Below are 24,273 nucleotides of genomic sequence, written 5' to 3'. Positions count from 1 at the left end.
CATCAGACATTTTCAGACGAAGAAAGCTTAAAAAATTAATTACCGGCGGTTTTCCAATATAAAGTTAGTCGTCAACTGAATGATGCTTGCCCAACCGAGGTAACCATTCTTTAAATGAATACACTTTGAAACTGTTATCACTTTGAACGTACTTAAGAATCAGGTTGACAAATGCATAATTTCAGGAAATCGATTTTTATTGTAAGGCTTTAATTACAATTTACCTAAACTATAGGTAAAACATAAACAGACGTTGGTACATTTGCTAATAAAACAACATAATATTAAAGCGCTGTATTCAAACAAATGATTTCATATCAATTTTATTTGTTTTAATGTTTAAAATGTACTAAATTAGATAAAGTTTATCGATGTCCATATCACGTGAAGTGATCAAGAATGAATATATTAAGGTACCGATAACAAACAAAAACTGAGTCTGATTAAATCTAGTTATTGAAATATTAGTACAGTGGCACTATCTCCTTCGGTTCAAATTGATTAAAAACCTCATATATTAGAACATTACAAGAGTATATATATATATATATATATATATATATATATATATATATATATATATATATATATATATATATATATATATTGTTTTATTGATGATTGGTGAGAGAGAAATCATGTGGGTGCAAATATAAGCTAACTCAAAATTACAGAAAATATATTCTATAGACTGCATGGAACATTTTCTAGACTTTAACAATGCATACCTTAAAATATCTGAACCGTAACAGTGCTATAAAAATTATCATACAATGTGTTAAAGAAGCCATGTGAATATATAATAAGCAGGGATCAAGAAACCACAACTATTCTTAATGAATTTATAACCCGGATTTGTTTTCTCTCAATCGATTTATTATGACTTTCAAACAGCGGTATACTACTGTTGGCTTTATTTACAAGTTTTATTTGTATGATTAATTCTTTATCGACTGTTGTTAATGTTGATTTTTCGTTGTTTAAATATTTCCTTATATCTACGATGTGTCTCCAATCGGTATTTACAAGATTGCGAAAGTCAGAATTTAAGTTAATTCTATCAAACATTGTTTAATCAAAGCATGATAACTATATGAAAGTTTTTCAAGTGATTTTCTGTCAAACTGTCTTAAATTTAAAAATTACCTCATGAATGAATACTTTGAAAAAAAGTAAAAACACGATTCGAAAGGGGCGAACTCTGAACTATATTTTAACTCTTATATTATATCACTTACCTTTATCAAACCAGTTCTATACAATGTTACGATATAGAACTACTAGTTCTAGCTTGGTGAAAGAGACAACACAAATAAATACTGTATAATGGGTTATTTTTGAGGGGTGTAAATTTTCGCTTATTTTCGCTGATAGAACAAAATCGGGAAATAAATTCTGCAAATTTAAAAGTGTACATGCAAATATATTAATGAAAGTTTTTAATCCGCCAAAATAATAACCACCAAAATATTTCGTATACCCTATTCAAGGTTAATCGCGAAATTACACCCACGAAAATAACCCGCTAAACGGTAGTTTAAAAAATGAAGAGGTGTGGTATGACATATCTTTTTACATCAAAAGATTTTATTCATTTATGAATTGCATACATATCTTTGAAGAACGATTGATGTTATCAATACGTTATTGTACTTCATTGTATATAGGTATAGGAAGATGTGGTATGAGTGCCAATGAGACAACTCTCCATCCAAATTACAATTTATAAAAGTTAACAATTATAGGTCATGGTACAGCCGTCAACACAGAGCCTTGGCTCACACCGAACAACAAGCTAGAGAGGGCCCCAAAACTACAAGTGTAAAACCATTCAAACGGGAAAAACAATGGTCTAATCTATATAAAAAAAATGTTTATTTTCCGAGTTTTCTTTTTGTATTTGCGTTGGTATCTTCTTTTTCTTTTACATTGCTTTTAAATTGATTGTTTCTCAGTTGGAAATGGTTTATCCAACATGTAAGACCAAAAGAACCTCCTTTATATTGGTCAACAAAATAAGATCAAAGCCAAATTGCTACTGAAGTATATACTGTTAAGACGCAGTTTTACTGTAAGATATATACTATTACACTGAGCTCTCTTGGTTAGAGATTTTTTATTCCAGAGGACTTAATTGAGGAATAATCAGACATCCCAACGTTAAAGATCGATAATGCAACACTTTGTTTGGAACCAGCTGTATGCTTAATTTCTGATTTTTCCAATATATTGTTTTCTTTATGAGAGCAATTTCCTAAGTCACTTCTTTTCAAATCCTTCATTTTTTTATTGCTTGTTTCTGATCTAATATTGATTGAATAATTGCAACTGGACTTTCAGAAACCAATCAATTATTCCGTGTTATAACTTAATGAAAGAAAATAACAGATTTTTTATATGAAATAACAAACGGAGACTCATGAAAGGTTCAGGCTTCTGATTTTGTGGGCCAGACTATGACGTTCCAGTCAAAAATTAAAAGACCAAACACAAAATTGGAGATCATGTAGAAATAAAATGTGTCAAGAATATCAATTAGAGTAGTTGGCTGGTGTTGAATCTAATTTCCTTCATTTGGAAGATACAAATGAAGGTCAAACGACAAAACTGATGGAATCGAATGAACACAAAAAGAGTGAACATGTGTGCGTCGACAAAGTAAGCTTCCTTGACATGCAATGTCTTCAATCCGCTCTCAAGTTTTAATCCACCATTTTGTGCATGTGAAAATGCCTGTGCCAAGTCAGATATATGACAGTTGCTTTCCATTCGTTTGATGCGTATGACCTTTTGATTGTACAGTTATAATGGACTTTATACTAAACTCCGAATTATACACAAGAAACTAAAATTAAAAATCATACAAGACTAACAAAGGCCAGAGGTTCCTGACATGGGACAGGCGCAAAATTGCGGCGGGGTTAAACATGTTTATGAGATCTCAACCCTCCCCTATACCTCTAGCCATGGCAGAAAAGTAAACGCATAACAATACGAACATTAAAATTCAGTTCAAGAGAAGTCCAATATAAAAAAGAAGATGTGGTATGATTGCCAATGAGACAACTATCCACAAAAGACCAAAATGACACAGACATTAACAACTATAGGTCACATAGGTCAAGTCCGATTTCAGAAGATGTAACTAAAGAAAATAAATAAAATGACAATAATACATAAATAACAACAGACTACTAGCAGTTAACTGACATGCCAGCGCCAGATCTCAATCAAACTGATTAAAAGATTATGTCTTCATCATATGAATATGAATATGAATATCAGGCACAATCCCTCCCGTTAGGGGTTTAGTATCATACTATCATAAAGAACATAACCCGTGTCATGCCAACAACTGTTTTTTTTAAATAAATGTGTTAAGTTCCGATGGAAAGACCCTATAAGTGAATCCATATTAAAGCCAAAATATGCAATCTTTAATGAAAGAGGGACGAAAGATACCAAAGGGACAGTCAAACTCATAAATCTAAAACAAACTGACAACGCCATGGCTAAAAATGAAAAAGACAAACAAACAACAGCACACACGATACAACATAGAAAACTAAAGAATAAACAACACGAACCCCACCAAAAAACTAGGGGTGATCTCAGGTGCTCCGGAAGGGTAAGCAGATCCTGCTCCACATAATGACCTGACAACAGTATCGTAACTATATCCCTTCTTTACAAGTCTGTTAAAAGGTTTTGTAAGCTTATGAGGTGAATACTGACATGTTTGTGCTATGTAAAGAATATTACCATAAAAGATTGGATGTGAAATACCTGAACGTATAAGATGTCTGCATGGTAAGTTATATTTACGAACTATTTCCTTATACCGATGATACAATTTAGTAAATGTTATGACTAGTTTGTGAGATCAAAAACCCTGGTGTAATAATTTTTCAGTAATACATAAATTTCTCTCGCCAAAATTTAATACGTTGTTACAAACACGAGCGAATCGTACAAGTTGAGATATATTAACACCATAAGATGGTGACACGGGAACGTCACCATCTAAAAATGGATAATTAACGATAGGAAATGAAAAATCATCTCTTTTATCATATTTTTTTGTATTAAAAAAAGGCAACAGTAGTATACCGCTGTTCAAAACTCGTAAATCTATGGACAAAAAATAAAATTGGGGTAAAAACTAAAACTGAGGGAAACGCATTAAACATAAGAGGAGAACAACGACACAACATTAAAATGTAACATACACAGAAACGGACTGAGCATTAGACAAAATCCGATGAGAATAACAAATATAACATCAAAACCAAATACATGAATTTGGGATAGAAAAGTACCGTGACACGTCTTATAGTAATGTGAATTCACACTCAAATATAAGAGAAAACAACCGACACAACGGAAACACAACGTTAAAATGTTATTAAGCTTCCCGTTAATGATATAGATATCAAGATCGTGGAAAGGGTAGGGGTCATTTTTAGTATTACTTTTATTTAAAGTAAGTTCAACAGGATAAATTTCTTTAGTATACATACTAAAGTCGTCATTATTGAGAGCCAATATATCATCCAAATATCTAAAAGTATTGTTAAATTTTTGTATCAAATGTTGTTTCGATGGGTCTCTGCTAATTTTAATAATAAATTGTAACTCATAACAATACAAAAACAGGTCCGCAAAAAGTGGTGCACAGTTAGTCCCCATTGGAATTCCAATAACTTCAAGATTTACGGAATCTCCAAAGCGAACAAAAATGTTATCAAGTAAAAATTCAAGCGCATATATAGTATCGAATCATGTCCAATTGAAATAGTTCTTTTGTTTATTGCTACTAAAAAAATGACCCAAAAGAGTTTGAACATATGTACTCGCAGTCTGACTTTTTAAATGCCCAGTTAATTAGGGTTGTGATTTTTGTCTTAATGAGAATGAGAATATGAGGCAAAGTGGTATATAAGGTAGAAAAATCAAAACTTTGAACAGATTCAAAATCACCAATATATGCATGCAATTTATCAAGTACTTCCACGAATTTTTGACACTCCAAAAGTTATTAATTCAACTGTTTTCAAAGGCCTTATTTGAACAATTTATTATCAGGTTTATTATTGTACCAAGTGTACTAGTAAGTAGAATAGACAATTTAGTAGATGAACAATGGCTTGAAGATGGAATAACTCTATATTTGTAAGGTTTTTTGTGTAGCTTCGGAAGACAATACATAGTTGGGACTTTCATTGTTTTTGGTTCTGCTTGGTTCTGTAAAGAAGTAGCTAAAAGTGTGTGTGTGTGTTACAGATGTCGTTTTCTGAAAATGAAGTCAGTTGGAATGTTGGTGAATTCGTGTTTTCCTTTTGCAGAACTTCAATATAAAATTTACGTCAAACAATAATGATATTATTAGCAGCTTTATCAGCCGGGACAAAAACAAATCCCTTGGCTAGTTCTTTTAATTTATGTTTGATACGCGAAATAGGGTTTTAATGATTGTTGTTAAGAGTAAAATGGTCTTTAAAATGTTGTATTCGAATATCAACTATCTTCATTACTGAATAAAAAAAAGAGTCCAAAGATTTTTTGTCAGCTTTTTCCCGTTTTACCCATTTCAAACAGTAGGTACGGAGTGAGTCGTTGATGATATTACGACACTCATTCCAATCAATAATTGACGGGGGACGATATTTAGGTCCTTTACTGAGAAATGATTTTAACATGTTTAACTCTCGGTCGCGAACGATGTTAAGGTCTCCTGTTATGACATGGGAAATGGGTTTTCGCCACTTAAGAATTAATAATATATATATCCCATTTTACACTTTCTCATAAATATCTAAATCACTCATATCTTAAAAACTATATTGTCATGATGATAGATAGTTCATACTTTTTAGACAAACTGAAGGAAGAAATGTTTGGCCAAATGTTTAGAAATTTTGGGTCCTCAATGCTCTTCAACTGCATACTTCATTTGGTCCTTTTAACTTTGAGTTGAGCGCCACTGATGAGTCTTTTGTTGGCGTAACGCGTATCTTGCATACAAATTTTAATCCTGGTATCTATCATTGGTTTAATAAAATTAACGGTATCAATTTTCTTGCACCAGATTTAATTGATGCGCCACCCCCTGGCCTGGCAGCCTGGGGAAACAAAATCTGTTGTGTTATAAATATAATCTATGAAAGGCTACCGAAGGTCTGTTTGAATTAAAATAAGATTCCAGATCTCGATTATTACAACATGTTGTTGTAGTTCTATTGCGGAAACTATTCAAGAAAAAAAGGTATTTGGTATATACCTACATGACCTAGGTCAAATGCTTGGGAGAGCCAAACAAATAAATTCAATGTACCCATGGAAACAAATAGTGACAGAACATATGTGTTCGATCAACATAAGGTTTTTTGGCAATGTATCAACAAAACCAAATATTGATAATGATAAATTTAATAATATTATACTTTTTTGTTGTATTTGGTACATGTAATAATGAGAACAACACTCATAGTATTAATCAAAGAGCAGATTGCTCTGAGGGATACGATTGCCATTGTTTCATTGACACATGTATGCATGTAGCTGGATAATATTATTTTCAAAACTAATTCAAATGACAAACAGACATGTAAAATAGTTACAAAATAGCCAAACCCGGATAAAAGTGTATGAACAATGTAATTAGGTCTATTGTGGTTTTTTTTGTACTATCAATACCAAGTTTACTTTCCACAGCAGTCACTGACTGACTCAGAGTGAGAGATGTCACAGAAGGTATTTTATTTCTCTCATTGGTTATTATATTTTATTAACTTGTGTCTGTTAGAGATGCGCCGACGTATAGTCATCAATGTGCTGATGGATCGTAGTATGATGTAGATTTCAATTCGTATCTTATCACCTTTTTTCCTACGTTAATTCTAGGAGGAACCCCATTCCTAACTCTTTAAATATATTTAATTTCCTTTGGGTCAGTCATCATGGCTCCTTTCCGTACACATTTATCGGTTTAAATTGCATTCGTTTTTAATATAATTCGACGTTTATAGACAGAACGAGTTATACTCGACGTCTTGTTTATATTCAGAATTCACGGAAGTTACTTCCGGAAGGGAGACAACTCGAAACGATAATATGGAAGACTCCATTTCGCCTGAAGGGGTGTTCTACGATGTGGAATATATTTATTTTAATCTAAATGATGCATATGATTTAAAATTATGCAACAACAATAACCCTCAATAGCAGACATATATAGAAAAGATCCCATGAGTTATAAATTAATTAATTGAGTGGGGTATCCAGAGCAACCATTCAATCTAAAACCCCTTAAAGTCAAGAAAACTATACGCATGCGCATAATTTCCAAATCAAACCCTGGGGCAAGATATATTAAATGCTTATTAAACGACCTAGATGGTTCTTAATTTCTTTATGGAAGTACAATCTCAAATATCAGTTTCATAACGGTAACATATAAGAAAAACTCCACTTCAGTTCTTATATGACAGAAATAGATTTATCGGTATTCAGAGAACTCTCGCATTTTATCAAAACTGGGAATTCCCTCTGACGTGTTTCTAAATTTATAACTACACTTAATATAAATACTGCTTAATTCTGATTTTCCGTGTTGTTAAAAACACGCATCGAAGTCAAGGGAATTATCAAACATGAAGATTATGAAAAGAACATTATAGGAAAGTTGTTTAAGTTCAATCCCTTTGTTTGTTTTTACCTTTTAAAGCAAGACAATCATAAGAATCTGAGATGTTCCTTAATGTTTAGAATAAAACGATTGACGTGAGGGAAATTGCTCTGAGCCACCGGTATAAGTCTACAGATTGCTTGAAAGCAATCGTATCCCAAAAACGTACAGTTTTTACCAAATCGAAAAGAGATAGGAGTTATGCCGCTTTACCCGACGAATATCTCTATAAACCACTTAAACTGACGAAAAAGAGTAAAAATAAACACCCACCTACTCCCAACATGTCTGTGCAAAATGTAAAGAACTGTTTGAATATTTTTCAACATTTATCCTGAACAGTGCTTCTATTTGTGAGCTACGTAGGAAAACACACTTAAATCGGAAAGAAGTCAGGAAAGGAAAATATTCAAACTCAAAAGTCAATGGAAAACTGACAACACAATTGCAATACATACCCGTTAAATTACAAAAAGACAAACAACAGTTTACAAACCATTGTATACAAGACTGCGTGCCACAGCCAAAACCGAAATCAGAATTACAGGTGCACACGGAATACCCGTAGTGTTGCGCATGGAAGTACGAATGCGATAGCCATGTTTAATTATGTACATGTCCTAAACAAAATACTTCATCTGGTTCATTAGATTGAAATAATCAAAAGGTTCTCAGCAGCCTGTGTCGCTCACTCAGGTTATGTACATAAGCAACAATAGACTCCCCTCTCCAACATTGTAGACAAGAAAACTATTCATTACACAAACTATATTTTTTTTTTAAATTTCTTTCTATCTTCTTGCCTTGAAAAAATCTCTGTTATCTATAGTTGTTTATCTATTTAGATTTATCAAACAAAAGTCAAAACGCATTAAAATATAAAAATCGTCATGAGATGGCAATAACTCCCATATAAAATTGATGAAATTTTTACTTTCTGTTGTCTTAAAAGTGTAGATCTTGTCTAGCTGATCAGGTTTTTGCTTGTATACGTTTCTTTTTATCTATCGATCTATCATCATAACAAAAAGTAAAATCACAAAAATACTGAACTCAGAGGAAAATTCAAAACGGAAAGTCCCTAATCAAATGGCAAAATCAAGTGATAAAACACATCAAACGAATGGACAACAGATGTTATATTCTTGACTTGGTACAGACATTTTCAAAAGTAGAAAATGGTAGATTGAACCTGGTTTTATAGCGCTAAACCTCTCACTTGTATGACAGTTGCATCAAATTTCATTATATTTACAACGATGTGTGCACCAAAAAACATACTTAAAATGTAAAATAGTCAAAATATTGGTACAGCAGTCATCACTGTCACTGTGTCACAATCTCAAAACAAGCAAAAATTTAACAAAAAAGCACAAAAGCCATCTATCAAATTTAAAAACCATATTCTTTGCTTCGCGTGTTTGACGTCAGAAAATGTAAACGTCACATAGGAAGAAATATTAAATAATTGTGTCGTTCAAAGTATTTAAAAAAAATTCTAACATGACTTCCTTTAAACGCTTTGAGTACACACCCGTGGTAAAATATGAACATATTGTTTGGGCTGTTGCGATCGTACTCCCACGTCATATGCTTTTTTATGAATGACCTACCCGACGTCATAGAATGATAACGGCAGAATATAAGCATTTTACGTGAAAATACACCCTTTGTAAAACCGAAAATCATTACAACAAGGAAACGCAAACAAACGATGCTAACATGTGTTATATAAGCCATGTTTTGTATACACATAAGACATATAAATACACTTATATCAATTCCTCAAAACCCATCTAAATATGTTATTGTAAATAGTTTTAGCTGCCACTTATTCAGTTTGCTCCGTTCTTTTACGTCAATTTAATAGTGCGTTTATTTATGAGAAAGGAAAATAATGCCTTTACATAGAGCGCTTCGATCCAAAACAATTGCCGTATTTGTCCTATTAGAATCGAAAAAAATCATGGGGGCTTGAATATATCTTGATTTTACCACGGGTTGTCCCTTTATGCCGATATTTTACCCCTCGCTATCGCTCAGGGTAAAATATTTGTCATAAAGGGACAACCCGTGGTAAAATCACGATATATTCAAGCCCCCATGAATTATTTCTTAATTTCACATGGAAAATAGTGGTATACGGGGTTAAAAAAATCAAAATTTATGTTAGATCTAACTTCAGTAACAGACCGAGATTAAAAATTATCAAGATGTTCTTTAGAATTTTTAAGAATCCAGATATGGTTAATTCCACTACGCGAGTAAAATAATTTTGTCGTTCAAAGTATTTTCAAATTTATAATAGAACAATAACACAATGACGGGATCTTTAAAAGTACAGAGTCACGGTATATGAACCACAGAAAATCAAAAAGTAGCACATACAAAACAAACCAGGAAAAATGAAAGATAATACAAACACATTGACGGGATTTAAAGTACCGAGCCACGTCGAATGGATATCACAGAAAACAGACCAAACAGTAAAAGTAATATTGATAATAGAACAAAGACCAATAAAGGAACAATATAGTTTTTAAGGCATGAGGCAACAACTCAAAATGTTGGTAAAAATCGTAATCTAAGGGCAATAACTCTAATTTGGAGTCCCTGACGATTTCGACCATACATACGCATTTGTAGAGCTTGTATCTTGCTAATTATTTTTGTATCAACCAGTTTCTCTTTTTCTGTTAATAGTTTTCACGATGAAAGTCAAAAATAAAAAACATGGTGAAATTTGTCATGTAAGGGCAATAACTCATGTAAAACGTCGCCTGACGGGTTCGTACATGTAATGTGCAGATAGTGTGACACTCTCTTTACACACGGTATCGTATTTCACCTTCCCATTCTGACCGCACACTGCTGCTGCACACTTATAAAACCGCACAACCAAACGAACGCCCAACTTTGTGTAAATGGTTTTACTGTCGGTCGAACGGACACCAACACTGGCCACATTTCTGTTCTCTTGTCAAACTTCAGGGTTCAATCAAAGAAATAGACAGCATGGATGTTAAAATTTAAGTTAGCGTTCGGCCTTCTATAATGCCCAAAATAAATAGTTAGTCCAAATAGCAAGTGAATATAAAAAAGAAGATGTGGTATGATTGCCAATGAGACAACTGTCCACAAGAGACCAAAATGACACAAACATTAACAACTATAGGTCACCGTACAGCCTTCAACAATGAGCAAAGCCCATACCGCATAGTCAGCTATAAAAGGCCCCGATATGACAATGTAAAACAATTCAAACGAGAAAAGGAACGGCCTAACTTATATAAAAAAATGAATGAAAAACAAATATGTAACACATAAACAAACGACAACCACTGAATTCAGTTTAAGTATAATTATCATTTAAGTATAAGCCAAAAAGATATATACGTATTGAAATGTCTTATTTATTATGAAGCGTGCCTATTCCAACTCGACATGTTTATAAGAATTTTTTAATTTTTTATTTAGAATTTATTGTTGTTTATCATATTTGTTTTTCGTTCATTGCGTTATACATGAATATGGCCATTCAATATCTCGTGCGAATCGCTTCACAGTTTCGGGGCTTTATAGAGCTGAATATTCGATGAAGGTGTTTGCTCATTCTTAAAGCCCGTACGGTGACATAAAGTTGCTTTGTTCTACGTCAGTTGGTCTATAGTGGTGAGTTTTTTCATCGGCAATCATACTCAATCTTCATAATGAAATAAGAACGTAGGTCTAAATAGCAACTGGATAGCTCTTCACAATATCAAAAGATGGGCGAAAGATACCAGATGGACAGTCAAACTCAGAGATCGAAAATAAACTGACAACGCCATGGCTAAAAATAAAAAAGACAAACAATATATAAATCAAATTTCCGTTTTGAATTTTCCTTGGACTTTTTTCATCACCAAAGGACTTCGTATTGTCACGTGTTTAAAATTTGAAACCCAGATAGATGCACTTGAATAGCATATGAATCACAAAACTGATCGTGACTGCATGGAGTAGCCTGTTTGCCCTTTTTTTAATAATCAAGAAAATCATGACGAAATGGTTATCAAAGTTTTTGTAAATTTTAAAATAAACAGTTGGCACGCATATGACCTTGTCGGGATGTAATAAGTTTTCAATTAACAATTTTCGTACAAAATAACTGTATAACGATAGTTTTGTTAGTGTCGTCAGGTCATACGTTTATAAACGTATACTCTTAATTTCCTTTTATATAACCAAAGATTTTCCAAATAGGTATACTAAACATCCATTACCATGCATTGGAACCAAGTTCTAAAGTAGGATTCTAATATACCTCGTTTGCATTTTTTCTCATTCGAAACTAATTTTTCAAAGTTATAACACCGGATCAAGCCTTAAATCTTTTATCTTTTTATCAATGTTCATGCCCCAGAGGATATTCACAGATTGCAGGTGCATGAATCGTACAGCTTCTGCGGTCCCAGTAATATCCGTTATCAGAGTCCCTGGATTCAGCCTTTCCAATACTAGCGCAATGTTCGCCATCAGGTTTGGTTTGGTCATGTGATCCAGGTCTCCAATGAGAGTAGGTATGTCGCCGTAATATGTCACCTGTGCTCATCCAGTGCCAAGGACCGCTGAAACTAGATGAGTTTCTATAGGCATCTAGCCAGTAACGATTAGCTGGAAAATAAATATTTATAGATATTTAAAAATCAATGAGACAGCAAAATAATGAGGCTTATAACCAAAGAGATATCTAGGGTTCAGCATAGTGTTCAACGATACGCGTGTGTCTAATAGGCTGAACCTTATATTGTCACGAGTCTAAAAGGCTGAGTGTGAATAAGAGTTTTTGCTACTGTTCATAATAATTTTATTTTGTCTAGGTACATGTAGCTATTGCTCTATTTGAGAGAATTTGCTCGCTTATCCAAACTTTTGTTTAAATAGTATTATAACATATAGATTTAAAAGCCATATTTGTAAATCTTTGTTATTTTTTCTATCTAATAGATTTGGTGTAAAGATGTCATCAACAGTCAGAGAAAAACATGACCTTGTAGAATGCCTAACTATAAATATCGACATAATTTAGTACCGTGAAAGTACATACAGCTGGATGCAGACTAAGCATAACATAGAGTTAACGCACGTTAACGCCTCGTGCACATATTTCATTTTTTTAACTTCGATTTTCGCGTTTCTACAATTGCGTTAACACCGGTCAAAACGAAATTTTCGATGTCATTTTTGAAACCCATCATGCAGTATTAAACGTCTGTTTACTATGAAAAAAAAAATAGAATACGCGCCTTTTTCGCGTTGACGCGAAGGTAAACGTGAAAGTAAACGCATGTTTATTTTTCATGTCTACTAAAATTTTGAAATAAACGTAGAGTTGCGTCGTTCATATGAAGTACACGTGAGTAAACGCGATGTTAACTCTTTCCGCGCGTCTACATGCAATGCCTGGTCTGCAACCAACTATATGAATAATATGTAATGTCTTAATTTACTGATCATAAGTTTGTATTCGTTCTTGCTAGATATATTTGTGATAAGGAAAATTCGGTTTCATTCAAATCTGTCCTTATCTTGTAAAATATAATACTGCTGAACAGTTAATTACCCTGATGTCGTTGCTGACTAAGTAGTTGTGATATTGCCAAATTTTCCACTTTGCTGCTAATAATAACTAGTCTGGAACACAAATATTTACACACATTCTGTAAAAGGAGAAATACAGTAATGATAACTCCATAATCAGACATGATGACATATATATAGCTTCGTGGCCTCCGTTGTTTGTTTATTCACAGGTTACGAGATATTCAAAGTGAGTACACAATGAAACTATCTTTGAGAGAACATGTAATTGCATATAACCAACAAGTTCATGCCAATTTCTCAACAATAAGCATCAGGTATAGAATTCCAGTTCACAGAATATCTAACCAAAATCAATTAGAAATAAAAAAAACTACAAAAACAAAATTATGATTTTTCATATGATACTCGCTTCTAAACAATGATTGCTGCATAAACTCCAAAGATAACGTCCAAGTATCGAAGCTAGTGTATATATAATTAATTTAGTTGATCGATTGATTGCTGAATGTCCTTGGACTGTGGTAAATGTTTCATGAATGTTCATCATTGTTCAAAATAACAGTTACTACAATAGGCTCAATAGGATGGTTCTGCTTTTTGATATGCTTAAAGGGTAGTATTTTTGATTTGCCATTAAAAATTTAAGGTGTGCTGGTTGCGGCTCAAATTTTGCCCTGCAACAGGCCACCTATGAATGAACCTATAGAGCGTGCAAAGGTAGTGGAACGCATCTTACATAGGAAATAAGACTATTGCATGTCTTCATTCCGACCAGACGTGTCTACGTAATGATATATCCCGTACATCCAAAAGGCTTGACGGTCTACTTTCACAAAAGTTTGCGGTCGTAACAGTAATTGTAAGAAACTATGGCTACTTTATGTCTCCCAAATTAATTTTTTTTTAGTCGATATAGAGTGCAGAATATTTCGAATTTTTCTGCCAGCTGTATAGTTTTGCGTCTCGAGCGTAATTAATGATAGTTTTTAAAAACATTGCCCGCCATACTTAAGGAAAGCTGAAGGGTTATGTTATTTTCATAGAATACAGTTTAATGACTAACGAATAAAACCATTTGCGCCTGTTCCAAGTCAGGAGCATTTGGCCTTCGTTAAAGTCCTTTATGATTTTTAATTTTAGTTCATTTATATATTTCGGATTTTTGTATGACGTCCATTATCATTAGACTAGTTCACAGTTTTTGTTTTGGACCAGCTGAATCACGCCTCCGTGTGCGGGATTTTCTTGCTGTGTTGAAGACCCATTGGTGGACTTCGGCTATTTTCTGATCTTTGGTCGGGTTGTTGTCTCTTTGACACATTCCCCATTTCCATTCTCAATTTTATTATGTTTTTGAAAGAAGATCAAATCTATAACATAAAATTATCATTAAAATACGATATAAAATAAAAGTCTTCCTTGTTATTCTGTTTAATTGTTAAAAAGTCCCTTACAAATTTTTTGAATCAGATTTTTCATTTGACTGAAAAAAATGTAATTGGTTTAAATTCGTTGATGCGTTTTTGATAAACTGTTTAGAAAAATTACTTAACAACGTACATGGTACTACTGACACGTATGATATATTAAAAAATACACACCATTGCGTCATGCCTGGTTCTTGCGTGTTGACCAACAAAGTAGCAGCTGTGTCCTTTTCGGACAAATTTGGATGGACATTCATCATGTTCATGTTTAAAACTAGGTGTACAACCTAAAATAAATTACAAAATAACAGGTGACGTGTATAATTCCAAAAACAAATGACGGTTATAATACATATAATATATAAAAGCCGCGAGCCTGAATGCGTGCCGCAGTTTGGCGTATGGGCACTGCTTCACATTGTGTTGAGCGACTTATGCAGATATAAGACACATTCGCCATCTCAAACTAAAAACAAAATTGAAGATCATTAAAATACAATAATTTCGGAAAGCCTTGACAAAAAGGATTAATGTTACCTACCCCCTTGAATGAACACAAAACTTAGTTTTGCTATTAGGTCAATATTTTATTAACAGTAAATCTCATTTCAGCACAAAATCACTGACTTGGATGGTAATATCAACAGGTGAAAACAAACACCAGCATTAGAATCGACCTAGTGATTGTTTTAAAGCAAGATGACTCCAAACACTTAGTGAGGAAAAACATACGATCCAGTGAATATAATGATAGCTTTATCTTCAATATGACTACATTTGTAGATCAGAGTTTCCTTATTATACTGTTATATAAATTCGACAACTGTATGGTTAACGTACCTTTTGGAAGACCAAGTTGACTCTGTGCAGATGCCTTTGTGGTGTCTACTGTGGAAGTCAATGGAATGCGAGTAGTCGTCGGAACATAATTCCCATTGCAAAAGTTGTTGTCACAGCACACTCCCTCTATGTTCCTTGCTAATTAATCCTTACAATTCTGCAGGAATAAAATGAAAACAATGTCAAAGTAAAAAAAATGATGACATTTGTTATAAAACTCATTAAAACGTTACCCCCCCCCCTTTCTGTGATTTAAAAATATACCATCAGCAGCGCGTTTCGTCTACAAAAAAAAATGACTCATCAGTGACGCTCGAATCAGAGCATTTAGGTCCAAAAAATCCTAAATGTTTTGCCAGGTATGGCTACGGTAATCTATTCCTGAGGTAGAAAAGCCTCCAAGTCCAAATGTTTTATAAGGAAAGTAACGCATCACCTCGATATCTCGGACAAACTAGAATGATTGGATATCTTTTATGGTTCTAAAGGTTAATAAAATTCTCTATTTTATTATTGCCAAGAGTACTAAAATGTTTAATTTGATTTGGATGCTAAAAAGTAGAACTTTTACCTTTGAAAAACTGTTACAAGAGTATATTTCAGTAGTAACACATTTAAAAGCACCACACCAATCCCCGATGCTAACCATCTTGAAATTCTATGGTTAACAATTGTTGAACTAGTTGTTGATCTTTGCACGCAGCTTGACAAAAATCATCGAATTTAAATACTATAAACAAACTTATTTTCGCCCCTGTCGCGGCAATTCCTTTCGCGACTTTCAAATTTGTTTGATGTAATTCATTGATGAAAAATCAAAGTTTCTTTTTCGCTGCTGTTTTATATTCACGTTATTTTTCTACTGGCAAAAAATAGTTGGCTGATTGTATCTAAGAAATAATTTGTCGTTGTGTATTGAAGAGAGTAGCGTAAGTTTGACGACTGATCTCAAGCTTTTCACCAAACTGTTCAAACTTTCCAAATGACCATACTCATCAAATCCTTTTTTTCTAAATGTTAATCCATGACAGATGTAAAGCAGACTCTTCGATATTTGAACATCCATGCGCTTTCGGTACTTCATATCTCATTTTTATTAATTATGCTGTAAACCTGGTTAGTTTTCTCTTTTTAAATTGTTTTACAATAGAATTTCTTGATATTTTATAGTTGACATTAGCAAATATAATGATTATGTTTTTACAAAATATCTAACCTGTTTAGCAACACATCCTAATTTGTATCCTTCTTTAAAGTTGAATACGTGACTTTCAACAGCTATACAACTTTCCTGTAAAAGTAGAATATTAAACAATATTAAGACAACAAACACATGTATCTGATTTTTGTCATATATTACTGTTTATAATTAAAACTTATGAAAGGTGATAGATTTGCTTTTAAATACAAAATACCGATGTTTCGTGAACACAAGGCCAATCATAATCCTTAGAATTAAAACAGGCCGATTTAATGACGAGATGGCAGAGAAATGGGCCGGAGGGGGATCCAAATTTGTACCAAATCTGACAAAAGTGTGTTATGCTTTGGGTTTAAAAACCTTGGCTTTTAGAATGAAAATGTTTTCTTTGTATATTACAGCTTCGCACGTTATCTACATGTTCATTCGAATAAACAGCTTTGGGAAATTACTAATGCATACGAGAACTCGATTCCGAGACCTCTGTGATACAATTGTACAAGGCAGTGCATTACCTGATTGAGCTAATGAGGCACTACCTTGGTTCAACCGCTTACGGCTGACTATGTATCTACTATTGAATGGAAGAAATCCTGCCACGCAAGCAACGTTTGGCAAAATTAAAGGTAACAGTCCTGCTGAGCGATATATTAGTATGAATCAATCAAATTAAGGTCATCACTCAAGAAATGTTACGGTCGCCATCATGAGCTGATTAGCCATTATGACAAAAGTGTGTCAGAAATCATATCTGATATTCTTCTTCAGTCATAATAATCTTCCATCCATACCGAACTGAACAAAGAAATAACACGACGGGTGCCGTATACGGTACAGGAAATGCTTACCCTTCCGGAGCACCTGATTTCCCTCCCGGTTTTTAGTGGAGTTCGTGTTGTTTCTTATTTATTATTTATAACTGTTGATGTACATGTCTTTTGGTTTTACGAGTCTTTGTTTACTCCTTGGTTTTGATTGTTATTGTCTTAGTACAAATAGATTTTATCACATTAATGAACAAACTATTGTTTACCTGATGTCCATTGCACGTTATTCTGTTTCTGCAATGCCCGGGTAGGTCAACACTTGCACATTCATAGCATGTAAGAGCTTGTGTGGAAAATAACACAACACAATTATTCAAGACATTCGAATTAAAATTTATTTGATAAAATAAATGTAAATTTATAAAAAGTTTGAAAATTCCTGTACGTTTAAATAATTACCTGTTCTAAAAAGACGGCTGATAATATTAAACTGATTTTTGAATCTATTAGGTGGACAGGAACTGGCAACGACATGCATAAAAAACGAAAGTATTTCACAGGGATCGTCTCTAACTTACAGTGAGATGAAAGATTTGTTGCACAAGGTTAGAAGTTTTAAGAATTTGAAATGAAAAACAGCAATACAAGCTACTAGTACATGTATGTGTGTGTGTGTTTGTGTGTTTGTGTGATATCCATATCCTCTTTTTTTTCTCTCTCTCACAAAACAGTACACATTAAACATAAAAACAAAAAAACACGAACCTCACCAACAACTGATGTTGATTTCAGTTGCATATCCTGCTCCACTATTGACACCCGTTCTGCTTGAAATTGCTCAAGCTTTCAATTCTCTTTTTGATTTTATAAAATAAGTTTAGAAAATAAACAGATATTTCCCGATACGTATGACGTTGATGTACAGCTGTGTTGCAATTTTCTAAGGCAGCAACCATTAGATTTTCTGGGGGGTGGGGGTGGGGTGGGGTGGGGGTGGGGGTGGGGACTATGATTTTTTTTGGAAAAAAAGATTGTTTCCAGTTTTTGGAGAAAAAAAGCCCCCCCCCCCCCAGAAAATCAAATGGTTGCTGCCTAATTGCCTGAAATTGAAATCAGATGCTGGTGAGTCTTTCCATACTTTTACTATTAAGCCTCATTTTTCGCTTGCTCTTTATTTATAAAAAAGAAGATGTGGTATGATTGCCAATTTTGTCTATTTTGTTTATTTTTGTCCAGTATATTTTTTATCACCATTTTCAACACAGAAGTTTTTTTAAGTTAATAAACCTTTATCTTATCGTTACAGACGTTTATATACCAATGGTGTCAATGCGTGTTTAATTTTCACTCGTACATCTAAATATGTAATTTTTATGCATATATCTAATGATTAAATCAAAACAATTTTTTGTTTTGTGTTTAAAGAATAAAATTTACTTTACAGAAATTATTTACCGCCGTTTTGCATTCTATTCCATTTACAAGTGCACAACACAGGTAATTGTTGAATACCATCATTTAAGAAAAATAAAACAATTCTGGCGGTAAAAATAGCTATATGCACATGCATACAATTCATACTTACAACATTTGCCACAAGTCTGTGGACACATAGAAGCCACACAAGATAGGAGACATCCATTGTTTTCCGAAAAATGTCGACAAACTTGCGAGTCCATTTCGGTACAGGCAGCGCTAAATCCGTGTGTGTTACCGGAAGGTTGGACTTCGTTGAGAGAGAAAACAAATATATATTTATATAATTAATGTGCCATCCAGAGTTTTAAAAATAAATGTGAAATTTCAATAATAGCACAAAATGATAGAAAATATGAAAATAAAAATACGAGCAATCCATTTCAAGGTTTTTCACTCTAAAAGTACACATGTTTTTCGCAAGTGTCAAACAAATGTGTGCTCCACTCTTAGAAACAACCGCTCGAGGGGTCTCCTCACTAATAACTTTGACAACATTAAAACGCGAAAAAAATCAGTTTCCATCTCATGTGAATAAAAGTCGTCCTTAACATGCATGAAATAGTTTGTATATATCAGTAGTGTAGCAGGGACTGCTGACTATTCACAAAACCTGATTTAAGTTCGCCGTTTTTTATTTGGGGCGTGAGGTAAGTGTTGGTTTATAGCTTATCATTGGATTGTTGTTGTCTCAGAGCTTTGTACTTTCTTTTGGGACTAATACAAACTAAACATGTGAAATATTCTTTAATACAGAAAATATTACCAGGATTCATAGTAGGGGCTGGTATTTTGTCAGGTTCATTGTATTTATTGCATAAGTCTGATGAACAACACCCTCCAATCAAATCAACATCACGTCTAATTATCGACTGCGTGAGGTTTGGAACAGGACCATACAAATCATTGCACACCTATCACAATAAAATATGTTGCAAAAGTTCAGTCTTTATATCATATGTTTCATATGTTTCTATATATACACATACATGTATAGCTTTTTTGTCTTTTAGTTGTACTTTGTACTTTCTTTAAGTTTGGTTCAGATAAAATACAACAACTAGTGAAAGAATGAATTTAACATCTTTGGTATTTGACAATCGCTGACAATGAATAACAATTCAAGCAACATCTAAATGAAAAATCTATGGTCACAGGGTTGTCTTTTTGATCTTTAGTAAGAGACATTATAACTGTAAAGTTTTTTCCAAAATTGGTCATTCATATTTGTAAAGAAAATATACTGTGACACGGCAATGGAGGATCCGGGGTGGTTTAACCGGTGCTGAAACCCTTCTTTTTTGGAAGATCAATGGATTTAGATGGGGACATATAGTTAGAAACTCCCTTTTCTCCTGGATTGGGAACGCCCTTTTAAAAATGGATGGATCCGTCCCTGTACGGGACTTATATATTTACAATTTAATTAGATACTTGCCGTATTATCTACACATCCAAGCTGGAACTTTTTCTCAAGAGAAGATGTAACTGTTTGGCTTGTAATACAGGACTTGAAATAATGACATATGAAAATAATATGATGTTGTAATGGGAACAATAATTCAATAATAATAGTATAAAAATGGAAAGGAGAAAGAACATTAAACATTTTAAGCATGTAACAAAGCAATATATAAATGATATAAGAATGTAATACATTAACAACAAATTGCTTCAGATAATCATTTTCTATGGGACAGATTAAATATATTGAAATATGAACCATAAACCGGATTTTCCATCGTTTATAAATTGTAAAATAATATTTATACCTCCGCTAAAACTGTAATGGTCTACAGTTATTGTACTTTGTCCGTAGGTCATACAGTCCGTCTTTCTACCAGTCTACGCGTCCTATGATATTGTTTTAACTGAAACTATAAATCTGAGCTCTATGAGGTTTACATCGAGCTTCCATTAGCATGTTCCAAGAAATTACGCATTTGTGTTTCAGTATTGTTATGTTTACCCCATATTTATCGCGGTGTATCATTGGTAAGCAATCACTCACAATATTATATCTTGTTTTTCTTATGTTACGTAGCAGTTGGAAAATTAGTAATCTCATAATCAACACTTACCATGGTCATGTTGGTACATTGGACTATATGATGACAATCCGAAGGATGATCTACATGATCACAGGAATAGCATTTCAAAGCTTAAATAAAGGAATAAACAGACCAATTAGATTCTATACGAAACAACCAGTGTTATTAGGTTCACGTTTTAGAATAAAGTTTTAAAACAAAGAGCATATTATAATTGGTCCTCTCTTTGGAATAAGATACAAAGTAACTAATATATATAAAATATGACGGCTTTAAGTGATATCAGACAATATTTTATCGTGAATTTTTCGATGTTGTGATGTTATACTATTGTTTCAGAAAAAGGGAGAAGGTTTGGTACTATTAAAACGTTTAATCCCGCTGCAAATGTTTGCACCTGTCCTAAGTCAGGAATCTGATGTACAGTAGTTGTCGTTTGTTTATGTAATCTATACCTGTTTCTCGTTTCTCGTTTTTTATATAGACTAGACCGTTGGTTTTTCCGTTTGAATGGTTTTACACTAGTAATTTTGGGGCCCTTTATAGGTTGTTGTTTGGTGTGAGCCAAGGCTCCGTGTTGAAGGCCGTACATTGCCCTATAATGGTTTACTTTTATAAATTGTTATTTGGATGGAGAGTTGTCTCATTGGCACTCACACCACATCTTCCTATATCTACTTAACTAAACATTTAGCCTTTGATGCATAATGTTTTTTAATTGTTGCTATTGGCTTCGAAATAGCTGTCAGTAACTGCGAGTAATCTCAGATTTGCACTTAGTGTCTTTTTGTAGTTGTGATATACAAATACCCGGCTACGTCCACACTGCGTTTTTGGTAGATGTAGTTCTAGTTGTATCTATGTGATTAGTTAAGCCTTTTTCAACTGTTTTTTAGTTCGTTCTTATGTTGTTCTGTTACACCACTATCCCAGGTTAAGGGAGGGTTGGGATCCCGCTATCATGTTTAACCCCGCCACATTCTGTATGTATGTGCCTGTCTCAAGTCAGTAGCCTGTAATTCAGTGGTTGTCGTTTGTTTATGTCTTACACATCTATTTTTCGTTATTTTTTTTGTACATAAATTAGGCCGTTAGTTTTCTCGTTTAAATTGTTTTACATTTGTCATTTCGGGGCCTTTTATATCTGACTATGTGGTATGGGCTTTGCTCATTGTTGAAGGCCGTACGGTGACCTATAGTTGTTAATTTCTGTGTCATTTTGGTCTCATGTGGAGAGTCGTCTCATTGGCAATCATACCACATCTTCTTTTTTTTTTTTTACATATATACCACATCTTCTATTATTTAGGAATATCTATACGTATTTACATACTTAACAAATTTTACAAATGAGCTGGTTTTATCATGATAGACTTTATATTATATATTAAAAAAATGAATATACTAACGATACTATCCACAGGTGTTAGGACAGAGAGTTGCCATACAGTTGTCTTGACACATGTCTTGTTTTTATGGCAGTTATAATACTTACGACATAACCTACAGGTTCTAGGACAGAGAGTTGCCATACAGTTGTCTTGACATATGTCTGGTTTTTATGGCAGTTATAATACTTACGACATAACCCACAGGTTCTTGGACAGAGAGTTGCCATACAGTTGTCCTGACACATGTCTTGTTTGATGGCAGCTAGTCTTTGACATCCTTTAAGGTTACGATCTTCGCAGATGTTAGCACCACATATCACTAGAACTTAGGTCAAAGTAAGCAATACAGTAAGAATACAAAACTTTATACGCAATAGCATCTTTTGTATGACATTTTAAAGTTATTATAGTTTTCGGTATTTTTTATATATCGAAACACAGCTTGCTTATAATAATGTCAACTTCACAAATATTACCAATGAGTAAAAAGCAATTATCTGTCACATATACATATAAAATACATAACTGGTTTTGAAAAACAACAAGATCAAGTTTGAACTTACGAACTACTTACAAACAGTTGATAACATTATCTTGTTTATTTTTCAAATGGACGACAAATTTTCATCAGAATGTATATGTATGTAGCGGTAACACTTGATATTTAAGCTGAAATCAAAATACTAGTAGATCAATAAATAAATGAAAGCATTGTAAAATAATACCGGTGAAATCGTCCTATTTTTCTCAATTTGTCAGTGTTACATGTATATCTTTATCTATAATTATACGATGTCAAATTGTTCTGAAGTGGCTATATCAAGAATTATATACCATTCCAGTAAATTTGTTAATATGACCATGAGACTTGCTTTAAATAGACCATCTACAAATATTCCGAAAACAATTAACATTTTCAGTCCGATTCTTTAGTAAAAGTGTCCTCTTACCTAGTGTGCTTAATGTTATTCCATACACTATTATCATGACTCTTTAACCTTTAATTTCACTTGTGAACATGCACTTATCTTCGACTAACTTACACATATATAAACTACTTTTGCGTAATCGTTGATATGGCTTTCGTTGAATTGTAAGTCTTACTGATTTCAAACCAAGTTATTAATTTATCTCTTTTGGGACAAACTAGATATAGGAAGATGTGGTATGAGTGAGACACAGCGACAACAGAAACAAGGAATATACGATTATAGGTTAATATAGAGTCTAAAACAGACACCAAATGTTTAAAGAATAATTCATTATTTAATTTGCACTGATCTAAGCATGTTAAGATAAATTAAATCGAAACAAACAAATCTGAAATAACACATACAGTTTAATTTTAAACGTAGAACATGAAGATTGCTGGATTTGTGATCAGCATCCAGTAGAAAATATTGCATGATAACAGTACGAGCCGATGTTGACCTGGTATGACAAAAAACTCTGCTTTGTACTAGACTTGTACACTGATCATGACTTCTATATCTCGTATTATAATGGCAATAATCTACAGGTATATGAAGGAATGTCAACCGACCCGAACACATTATTATGACAACGAGCTGACCGTTTAGTGCTCCAACTCTTGAATGCTGCGTCATCAACAACAAAAATTCAAACTGGAAGTTTTTTTTTTTTATCAAATATCAAAAACTCAAACACATCAAACGAATGGAAATAACTGTTATTCCGTCTTGGTACAGCAATTTCCTTCTGTAGAAAATGGTGGTAAAAGGTGATGGTAATGAGGATCTAAAATCAAAATTCTGATAAACAAATCGTAGTAACAAATTTTTAAATTTTGTGTTAACAGTTCTCTTGTTCTTGACAACCAATTAAAC

General features: G+C 33.3%; 1 protein-coding gene across 1 annotated transcript; it reads right to left on the bottom strand.

Annotated features, from left to right (window-relative positions):
• Positions 1–12,047: 12,047 nt before the first annotated feature.
• LOC143076578 (uncharacterized) lies at positions 12,048–23,529 on the bottom strand. Its single transcript, XM_076252398.1, has 12 exons — positions 23,377–23,529; positions 22,617–22,751; positions 21,066–21,145; positions 20,423–20,494; positions 19,751–19,898; positions 19,094–19,234; positions 17,775–17,851; positions 16,757–16,831; positions 15,541–15,697; positions 14,875–14,987; positions 13,293–13,389; positions 12,048–12,343 (listed from the first exon to the last, which is right to left on the bottom strand). Exons 1-9 carry the CDS (start codon positions 23,411–23,413, stop codon positions 15,683–15,685), a joined length of 780 nt encoding a protein of 259 aa, XP_076108513.1. The 5' UTR covers positions 23,414–23,529; the 3' UTR covers positions 12,048–12,343; positions 13,293–13,389; positions 14,875–14,987; positions 15,541–15,682.
• Between the last annotated feature and the right edge of the window lie 744 nt (positions 23,530–24,273).

The sequence above is a fragment of the Mytilus galloprovincialis genome, chromosome 5, assembly GCF_965363235.1.
Source record: "Mytilus galloprovincialis chromosome 5, xbMytGall1.hap1.1, whole genome shotgun sequence".
In the NCBI taxonomy this organism is placed as follows: domain Eukaryota; kingdom Metazoa; phylum Mollusca; class Bivalvia; order Mytilida; family Mytilidae; genus Mytilus; species Mytilus galloprovincialis.
This window is presented reverse-complemented; position numbering and strand designations above follow the sequence as displayed.